The sequence below is a fragment of the Antedon mediterranea genome, chromosome 1 (assembly GCF_964355755.1).
Source record: "Antedon mediterranea chromosome 1, ecAntMedi1.1, whole genome shotgun sequence".
Taxonomy (NCBI): Eukaryota; Metazoa; Echinodermata; class Crinoidea; order Comatulida; family Antedonidae; genus Antedon; species Antedon mediterranea.
In genome coordinates this window covers 22,601,543-22,611,316 of record NC_092670.1, presented here as the reverse complement: position 1 = coordinate 22,611,316, position 9,774 = coordinate 22,601,543, and the positions used below count along the sequence as shown (strand labels likewise).

The 9,774-nt window shown below is 35.2% G+C and overlaps 2 protein-coding genes and 1 non-coding gene across 5 annotated transcripts; 2 read left to right on the top strand and 1 right to left on the bottom strand.

Annotated features, from left to right (window-relative positions):
* Nucleotides 1-253: 253 nt before the first annotated feature.
* On the top strand, nt 254-335 carry Trnal-uag (transfer RNA leucine (anticodon UAG)). The gene has a single exon. It is a non-coding gene; the product is annotated as a tRNA-Leu (tRNA).
* Nucleotides 311-6,194, bottom strand: LOC140063113 (transmembrane protein 180-like). Of its 3 annotated transcripts, none has more exons than XM_072109571.1 (5): nt 6,186-6,194; nt 2,176-3,100; nt 1,779-1,933; nt 1,430-1,513; nt 311-1,345 (listed from the first exon to the last, which is right to left on the bottom strand). In XM_072109571.1, the coding sequence occupies exons 2-5, from the start codon at nt 3,067-3,069 to the stop codon at nt 1,066-1,068; spliced, it is 1,413 nt and encodes a 470-aa protein (XP_071965672.1). In that variant the 5' UTR covers nt 3,070-3,100; nt 6,186-6,194; the 3' UTR covers nt 311-1,065. The 3 variants fall into 3 exon arrangements, with proteins under 3 accessions (XP_071965672.1, XP_071965654.1, XP_071965663.1); XM_072109553.1 differs by having other exon boundaries at nt 6,099-6,190; XM_072109562.1 differs by lacking the exon at nt 6,186-6,194 and adding an exon at nt 6,064-6,167.
* Nucleotides 6,195-6,258: 64 nt separating this feature from the next.
* Nucleotides 6,259-9,747, top strand: LOC140063105 (cytochrome c oxidase subunit 6B1-like). Its single transcript, XM_072109545.1, has 3 exons — nt 6,259-6,369; nt 8,949-9,152; nt 9,461-9,747. The coding sequence occupies exons 2-3, from the start codon at nt 8,958-8,960 to the stop codon at nt 9,512-9,514; spliced, it is 249 nt and encodes an 82-aa protein (XP_071965646.1). The 5' UTR covers nt 6,259-6,369; nt 8,949-8,957; the 3' UTR covers nt 9,515-9,747.
* Nucleotides 9,748-9,774: the final 27 nt, after the last annotated feature.

Sequence of the window (9,774 nt, the reverse complement as noted above, 5' to 3'; positions counted from 1 at the left end):
TGTTGTATTTTGTACATCTTTTGCATATTCATTAAAATCATTGAACCGTTACCAGGCATGAATATTCATTTGAAGTTAAAAAATAAACGAAATGTTGAAATTAACAATTTTATAAATTTAAAAAAATGTAATTATTAGTAAGAGTTATTATAGCTAGTAAAAAATATCAAGAAAAGTAAAGCAATATTCAACAAATATTAACATTTATGTATTAAGTGGTGATGTCCAATAAAAATACTTTCAATCTGTTCAAGGTAGCGTGGCCGAGTGGTCTAAGGCGCTGGTTTTAGGCACCAGTCATTTCGATGGCGTGGGTTCGAATCCCACCGCTGCCAAATTTTTTTTTTCGATTAGATTTTTTTTTCATAAATATTTCTTCGTACTTTTGAAACTATTATATCTATTTACAAGAGCCCACAATTTAAAAATGCATACCCAAGAACAATATACAAAATACAAATTTCATATTACAATTTTTATTCAGTTAATAAAACATTTCTTTATTAGGCAAAATGCAGCTGCAAAAAGAGTAAAAAGAGAAAAAGAAATGGTAAAATTGATTACCGTACAGTTGTGTATTGCACTGTATTTAACAAGTACCATATCTTAGATATACACTCTAAATATTACATTGAAAAGTCATTTCTAGAATATGAAAGAAACTTTGTAACCAAATCTGAAACGGAGTTCTACGTCTTTCAGACTTTGAAGCTCAACCACTCACCAAACCTGATCTCAAACTACCAACAATGTCAACGTACAATACAATAAATATGAATATGTTTATAATGCATTTTGTATAGTAGGTTCTTTTCTGGGTTTATTGATCATGTATTAATATTTTTGTGTGGTGAAAAACTGTTTTAAAATAATTTTCTACTGCTACTACTAATGTTTTATTTGTATTAATAAATAAGAGCAGTTTTTCTGTTTGGGCTCATAATTACCTTCTCCAGGTAAAGTTGTATTTGCTAAATAAATATTACAGTACTGTAACAAGAGACTTTTTAAGATTTACATGCATAATATGCTTGTAAAAAAAATGGCAAGAAATTTATGCTTATTTCAATTTTCTAGATGAACTGGAACAATCTTATGACTGGATCGTATTGAGTAAGGTCTCCATACAATCAGCTGCAGAACAGCAATAGCTATTGGAAGCAAACACAGAATGTTGAACATCGCAGCATGCAGTTCTTCACTCTGATCTTCTGAGGCTGTTCCGTGTTTCATCTCAGTGTAACCATGGCTATTGAGAATACTTACAACCAACATTGGAGCAAACGACTGAGCTGGTTTAGTAAAAAGGGCATTGAAGCCAAACACGGAAGATGATAGTGGACTCCTGAAAAATAAATTGAAAAAATTAACAGTCTGTGGATTTAAATTCATTAAAAAAAAATTGTTAATCTATGACGGTAAAACTTACTTGCGTTGGTGCCGTTGTTGGTCATCATCAATAATGTCAGACAGTGGAAGATTTGCAAAATTAAAAACGGCATTTGATAAACCACTAAAAAGAGGTAAAAACCACAAAGTGAATCAATATAATGAATAACATATTCCATACTATTATATTATAACATGCCTAAGAATATTGTGGATAGATGTAATAGCACCGTAGTTGGCAGACAATGACATGATGTGACCCGACAATGACCCTCAGGGGAGAAGAATGTTGTTGAAAAGCTATTACGGATATGGCGCTATCATAGAGGTTACTCTATCTATTCACTCGGCAAATAAATTATTTATATAAAATAAAAATTAAAACATACCAATCTAAAAGTAAAAAGAAAGCAATAAACCATGTATGTGTAGGCCCAAGCAGGAACATTAATGATGCCAAGATAAGCTTGAGATAGAAGGAACAAACCATTAGACTGTAGTATCCTATTTTTGAAACTGTCGAGCTTAACAGCAACACCAACACCTGTAAATGAGAATTATTTATTCATATTATTACCTCTGCTAAGGAGGTTCAATCACTTTGGTTTCACCTTTTTAAGTTGCAATTTCAAATTAACTTTTTTTTACATTTTTTGTTGATTGTTCAGTGCTTGCATTTTGTGCTATATTAATTTGAACATTATTATAAATATTATTATTTGTCTGTTTATTTGCGAGTTTGTGTATTTGTTTGTATGTTACCGAGTGTGTAATATAATATATTACCTGAGGCAGGATCTGAGTGGATCCGTACACTACTTTCCGTGAAAAACTACTAATATCATCATCTGGTATAAGTTGATCTCCAAGGATTGCCAGAAAGCTTACTAAATACTGTATATGGAAAACCATCAGAAAGTTGGTTCCTATGAAACATAGAAAGTTCTTCTCAAAGCATATCTGCTTAAAGCTGTTATACAAAGACAGTTGTATTTTTTCCGGTTCGAGCAGAGACTCTGACTTTTGTTTTTCGAACATTGCGTCCTGATGAGTGTGAACATTGCGACCTGTGTAGGTCATCGATAACCAGCCAACGAATGCAATAAGCACGCAGCACATTTGAAATGCTTGAAAATTCTGCATGCTATTGGATATAAACTCTGTGAAGAAGACGCTAGTAGCTCCAAGGGTTTTAGCAATTTGGCTCCAATTCGTCAAAAGTATACGATCTTCGTACTTGGTAGATATCTCAGCAAAGAGGGCGCACTGAGCGAGCAATACAAAGGTATACAAAGCATCATAAAATGACAATGTTACCATTAAATGTACGCCACACAACCAGTCGTTTTTTTCATAGTCACGCCAGGGAAACCAAGGGAAAAGAAAAGAAACAGCAAAGATTGGTGCTCCGTACAGTATTGATAATCTACGCTGTCGAAAGACAGCAATGTTTGAGTTATCTTGGAAATAAGCAAACAGAGGGTCATTGATGGCATTCCAAAGAAGGTAAACTACCTGCGAAATTTGAAACCATGATTCAGAAATCTCGTACTTATTTAGGAATAATTTAACATAGTAAAAACTAAAGACGCCTGTCATTAGACTTGCACCAAATGTTGTTAAAGAGTAAGCAAACGCATTTAAATGCAATGTTCTTCTGTTACTAGAAGCTTGTACCATTTTGAACGCCCTCCTGTTGTTGTCGTTGCGTCTAATAAGGAATTAAAAAAATAAATATTTTTAATAAACATAAGAAATTAATATGACACTAAATAATTTACTGATTGCTTTTTTTCTATCAACCTAGAATCAAACGACTTTTCATTCATTAAGTTAGTCGACATCCACTTCAGTTGGTTGGGCATTGTCTCGGCTTAGACTAATACTTTATGTTGGAACTTTGAGGTAACCTCCATGGTTGAATCAGTGTTTATACAGTACCACAGATCCTAGCTAGACATGGCACATTTTTACATGATTAACTGAAGCTTAGATAATTACAGATGATTGCAGCATTAACAATTAAGGTTGACAACAATTAAATACTCTTTGTTGCCAAGTACTGTCTTAAACAGTCTGATAATAGTGAGTATTACTATTTTAGCTTCATACAGTATATTTCGGTGTAGTGTAATACTCAGCTATACTATTATAGATTAATTATCATTAATGCTAATTCATTTGTTTGATTATTCCGATGGGCCAAGTAAGGCATATTTTGAGCTGTGATTTACGGTTAAGTCGAATTTATGATTATGATACAGATTTGATCATTAATTTAGTTTATGCGTATTACGTACATTTACTGTAGTTTAATATGATTTTTGAATTTAGTTTAGTTGTTTTAAATTTGTTATACCAATTCATTATTCAATCACTAAGACAGTTTTAATTATCAATTATTTACAGTTTAAAACATTCAATCATCTAACTTATCGTTCGTTCAACATCAGTCTAATCATCATTTGTTCGTCCAACTATTCGTTCGACCGTTCAATCAATCGTTCAATCATTTGTTCATCGTTCGTTCCATTGCTGCTGTGTTGAATAAACATTATTTTATCCTTTGTGAATGTGTTTAATTCGTTTTGACTCCCAGAACCGCACTGTGACGTCAAGGTTACGTAAGTTTAAAATCTCTTCTATTGCAATAATCTCTAAGATGTCTGACATTGAATCAAATGATTCAGCGAGTTGCACAAGCTCTGAAAACTAATCATCGAGCAACAGATCTAGACTCCGGGTTAAGGCTGAAGCATTAAGGAAACAAGCCGCCAGACAGAAAGAAAGGCATGATTTGGAATTAATGCTCATGCAAAACTTTATAACCATGAAGGACGTGAATAGACCAGTTCAATGTGAGCTTACAAAGTTGGACATTTTTGATCTAAATCATCAACATTCAGTGTCGCTTGCAAATGTCTATTCAGTACAAACACTGCCAATTTCCACCGATACAATCGCTATGCCAGATGACATCAACAAATGGCCTCACTTAACTGGAATTCAAGTAAAGGAAATGTTGAATCAAAGACAAAGGAATGGGAGAGAAAGAGAGATGCAATTAAGAAAGAAAAAGAGGACAGGACAGCCAACTGGACAAAAGAATAATACGAAGACATGTTATCTTCTCTCAAATCGGACAGAAAAGAACGAGAACATAGTAGTTTTTTTTAAAAAAAGCGAAATTCAGAAAGCACTGATTTGTTTGACTTTTTACTGTAAAAACTGTAATTTAAATTTTTGATACTATTTTTGTACATATATATTTTGTAATTTTATATTTTGGTGAAATTAAATACTTATAGTATATAGAAGAGAAAAAAATTGTTTCCTTTTATTTCAATTGTCTGAATGATGGTGATGATGATGACGATGATGATGACAACAACAAACGATGACAGAAATGAAAGAATATTGGAAATTAACAAGAAAACAGGAAAACGTTAAATTTATCTGATCCAAGCTGAGGATGTCTAGAGAAAACTAATATCTACAAAACAAAGACCTAATAAGATATCTTATTAGGTCTTAGGTTTTTAGATATTAGTTTTCTAGACATTTTAAGTTGAGTAAAGAATAACAACAAAAACACTTAATTAATTACATTTTTCAGAGGGCCCTACAACTTCTTGTCCTATTATCAAGAAACAAAAAAATATCATTAGTCTGTTGGAGCAAAAGAGTAAAATGTTCAAAAGATGAAAATGTTTTTAAAGACAACAGATGGAGGAAAATGAAACATACAGTACGTGTGCAAAGAGGATGTGTTTGTTGATTAACTTTTTTTCATACTTCAAGAATACAGTATATCCGTATTCCTTTTATAGCATGTGTCGATGATCAGCACAGATCAAGTGGATCAACACGCGTCATTCCTACCACAAACCTGTCATATCCAAAAAGACTTCTGAGATCTTGACCACGGCAGTCGTTTTGTTCACCTTCATCATAATAATTTTTTCAATGGACACAAAGATGATCAAGGTCGATGTTGGAAACAAAACGATGGGCGCTTCGATAACAGGCAGGGCAGAAGACTTCTTCTCCGCAGCGGCAAATAGCAAAACTACAAACGGTAGTGTTCTAAATGGCGAATGACAGCGCCGTTGTTTGCTGGTTTTGTTGTTGGTGTACGTTTGTTGCAGGAAGAAAAAATGACTGCAGCGATGACCTGTGCGGTGCACACAGGCTCATGGAGTACGACGGACAGTCCAAGTATTGTGTGTGCTTAATCGGTTCCAGGCCCTATGGCACACTGTGGACAGATGCGAAGCGTTCCGTACCTGGTATCAGGTTCTGTGCTATAATTCACAGAGCGATTGGAACATTGATGTGCGAGAGGATAAGTTGGTATCGCTCGTTAACTTTCAATCGCTACCTCTCGTGTACTATCCTCTGAGCGTCATCCTTTGGCAACCTGATCACAGCGAATTATCAGGATGACGTCTGCTTTGTAATCCTATTCTCTACTCTGCTGAACCACACACTATAATATACAGCCTAAACTTTAGTTACTTACTTAAACTTACTGCTAGGCCTATGTAAACTAATGATTATGTCCAAACTTAAACTACTGTAGTAGCCTAGCTAGGCCTAGTCTCTAGCTAGCCAGACGGTCTCTCTTTTTTACTATAACTGCCATCTATCTTTTTCTACCCTCTTTCTTCTTACTTTTTGCGCCTATTGTTATTCTACAAAAGAAATACCTCTCTTTCATTTGAGTAATACTGTAGTACTAGTTAGGCCTAAGCCTCCTCTTTGGACTAAGATTAGGTTAAAATAGTATACCGTACGTAAAAATAATACTGACGTACTGAAGAGGGCGGTAGAGTATGCGACGTGGTTTTTTTGACGATGTTGTTCCGAACGTGCACTTTATTTACCGGATAAGTTGCAAGCCTTTTACGAAAGTCGCCATTTTAATTTAGCGATAATTTCTTTCCAGTTTAATACAACTCCAAAATCTTGATAAATAATGTAGGTCTCCACGTTATTATAACATTTGTTTTAACCGATATTATTAATTCTTATTCAACTTGAATGCAGTGTGTAAACATTGTATTTTAGGCATTCTATATACCTTAATAAACTTGAGTCATTCAGGCTAGGCATAGGCCTAGTAGGCTATAATATTATATTTATAGGCTATGATAGGGCAGGCCTATCTATACATAGCTAAAGAGCTAGCATACCTAGATAGGCCTAGCTAGATGGGACAGACACTTCGCGCGGCGGGTGTGGGTGAATTGGATGGATGCATGTTGTATCTGAGCCTAGCCTAGTAGTCATAGTGGGATCCAGTCAAGTCGCCCCATCGCAAAGTCGCCCCATACAAAGTCGCCCAATACAAAGTCGCCCCATCGCAAAGTCGCCCCAAAACAAAGTCGCCCCGGCACAGTCGCCCCATCGCAAAGTCGCCCCATTACAAAGTCGCCCCATCGCAAATTCGCCCCATCGCAAAGTCGCCCCAACGCAAAGTCGCCCCATCGCAAAGTCGCCCACGGTTTTAATCATATTGGTTGCGTTTGATATCGATTGCGTTGTTACTTTGGTCGCGCTAATGTCGTATACAGTAGTTTATCCTATATACATAATTTGTGTTTTAATTTTTATTTTACAGGTTTTAATGGAGTGATGTGCTTTTTAAAAATCATTAAAAAAATAGTCCCTTGTTTGAAAGTTCTAAAAAGATTATCCCTGATTTATAGTTTCGAAAATGTTAATTTAATATGATTTTAAAATTAGTTACCAGAGCCACAATTACGAATCTTTCTTCAACCTACGCGTGGATACCAGCTAATTTTTTAGGATAATATAATAAATGTATAAATGTGTAGTAGCCTAGGCCTTCCTATAGATTTACAGTAGTTAAAACAATAACAGTGTTGTAAGACAATGAGTGTTATAGGCTACTTATTGATCATTTTACATTTATTGACAAGTTATGTGTCTTAATTTTATAATGACTTTTCAAAATAAAGAAATAAAAAAAAAGGATTTCATCGCCGATATGATTGTTTTACATGCAGGTATTTTAGTAAAATTAAAACGCTACATTTTGACCATGGAAAAACCATCGTACAGTATCGTGTGCGTGTTTTTTAAAAAGGGGAATCCCCGACGGTCAGCAGAAAGACGTAGCAGCTGAGAGGAAACAGATACCAGAAGGCGCAGCTCCGATTGGTTTCAGAGAATGTTTCAGATGGCGAGTCGCCTTTTATTCAACAGCACAATGATCATTTTACTGAAGAAATTCTTTTCAAGGTTAGGCCTAGAACATTCTAATTATCATGCCTAATAAATATCCTCATATCGGGTATTTATTTAATTTTAAATTAAACAAGACAGTGAAGAGGCACGGAATAATACGTACACGGACGTACGACGAATACACACACGCACGTCATCATTTACGACATATAGTGGTGATATGATGCAATTTTATAACGGATATAATGATGGGATTGCCTTTCCAGGCTTACAATCAATGTTCATTACGTAATACTATGTATATAATAGTAAACTGAATGTTTATAAATAAATTGTTTTACGTAATTTATTGCATATAAAATAAAAGACACAGACGTAGCCTACGTTTCCTATAAAATATTTCACATTTAAATAATTATGTAGGCCTACTGCTAAATGACATTATGCTGGAATATTATAATCTTAAACTATGTTTACAAATTATTAATATAGGTCTAGTAATAATAATACATATTCATCGACCAAAGTAAAAATAATCTAGATCGTATAACATCATTTTATCGCGACTAAATTTAAACGCGACCGATTTCGAACGCGACTGATATCATCGTAAAACTCCGGCGGGGTTTCCCCATTTTCAGATGGTGCGTTGTAGTACGACGACAACGGCGGAGTAATTACGGGGGTTTCCCTCTGGTAAGCTAGCACGTTAGTGCGACCGCGGAGTGATTAGTCGGGTGCTTCCTCTCTGATGATGGGGGTGCGTGCCGATCGTGTGACCTGAGACTACATGGCGGGGCTTCCCCTTTTTATGCCTACACGTTCCGTGTTATTTTGTGTATCATTGCGACATTTTACGCACTTGTAAACTATTTTTTAACGTTTTGGGGCGACTTTGCGATAGGGCGACTTTGTGATGGGGCGACTTTGCGATGGGGCGACTTTGCGTTGGGGCGACTTTGCGATGGGGCGACTTTGCGATGGGGCGACTGTGTCGGGGCGACTTTGTTTTGGGGCGACTTTGCGATGGGGCGACTGTGTAAGGGGCGACTTTGTATGGGGCGACTTTGCGATGGGGCGACTTGACTAGCATCCGTCATAGTCATCCTAAACAAGAGAAGTTAGGCCGGCCATATGTAGGCTAAATAAGTTGGGTAATATTTAATAGAATAAGCTCTACAAAGCCTGTTAATAAAATAAAATACATTATTATGCCTACTGTACTGTACTAGGCTAATCTAATAATAACTAATTAATACAAACTATTAATAAATAAATAATTTCTTGAAATAAAAATGCATTATGATATTATTATTATTAATCAAATACTGTAATTCTTTTTTCAGATATCCAACATGGCTGATGTAATGGATGCTATAAAGAACTACAAGACTGCACCTTTTGATGCACGATTTCCCAATCAAAATCAAACAAAGAATTGCTGGCAGAATTATGTAGATTTTCACAGGTGCCAAAAAATCAAAGGGGAGGATTATGCACCATGTGAATGGTTTAAGAGAGTCTACCAATCTCTATGTCCTAATAGCTGGGTAAGCACACATCCTTAAGTCTAAAGGATTAATGGACCAATTATCGTTAACTTTGATGTGAATAACTTAGCATGTCCTAAGCACAGGGTAGGCAGATTGAGTACTGGCAACCTTTCTTCTATGATCAGCCCCTCAGTTCGGAGACAACACTGGTAGTTTCTGCTTGCCTTTAACCAGAATTGAATTGAATCACAGTAAAGTACTTTGAAGTACATAGTTACCGCATAATGAACTCTTTGTCTGTTAAAGACAAAAAGCGTCATGAAATTTACATGCAAACCTTAAATGTATTTATTATTCTATTTCAGGTGGAATCATGGGACGAACAAAGAGAAAATGGAACATATCCAACAAAAATCTAACTTAGGAAAACTAAATTATGCAGCAATTAGGAATATTTGGAATGCTTAGGACTGTTTGTGTTGGAAGTGTTTTGAAATGGTCTACTACACCTTTAAGATGACAAACATTAATGTTTTAAAGGAATGAACTGAAATTATTACTTTCATGGCATTTGTTGTTAATTAAACATCTGTTATACATACTTCAAAGCTGGATACGGATTGATATAAATAAATAATTGAATTATACTGTATTACGATTCTGGTCTTTTGTTACTTGT

Coding starts and splice junctions, on each gene's coding strand:
- LOC140063105 (XM_072109545.1), top strand. CDS start 8,958: ATGGCTGATGTAATGGATGCTATAAAGAACTACAAGACTGCACCTTTT. Junction 9,153..9,460: donor CTCTATGTCCTAATAGCTGG/GTAAGCACACAT, acceptor ATTCTATTTCAG/GTGGAATCATGGGACGAACA.
- LOC140063113 (XM_072109553.1), bottom strand. Junction 1,934..2,175: donor CCACTCAGATCCTGCCTCAG/GTAATATATTAT, acceptor TCTCATTTACAG/GTGTTGGTGTTGCTGTTAAG. Junction 1,346..1,429: donor CAACAACGGCACCAACGCAA/GTAAGTTTTACC, acceptor TTTATTTTTCAG/GAGTCCACTATCATCTTCCG.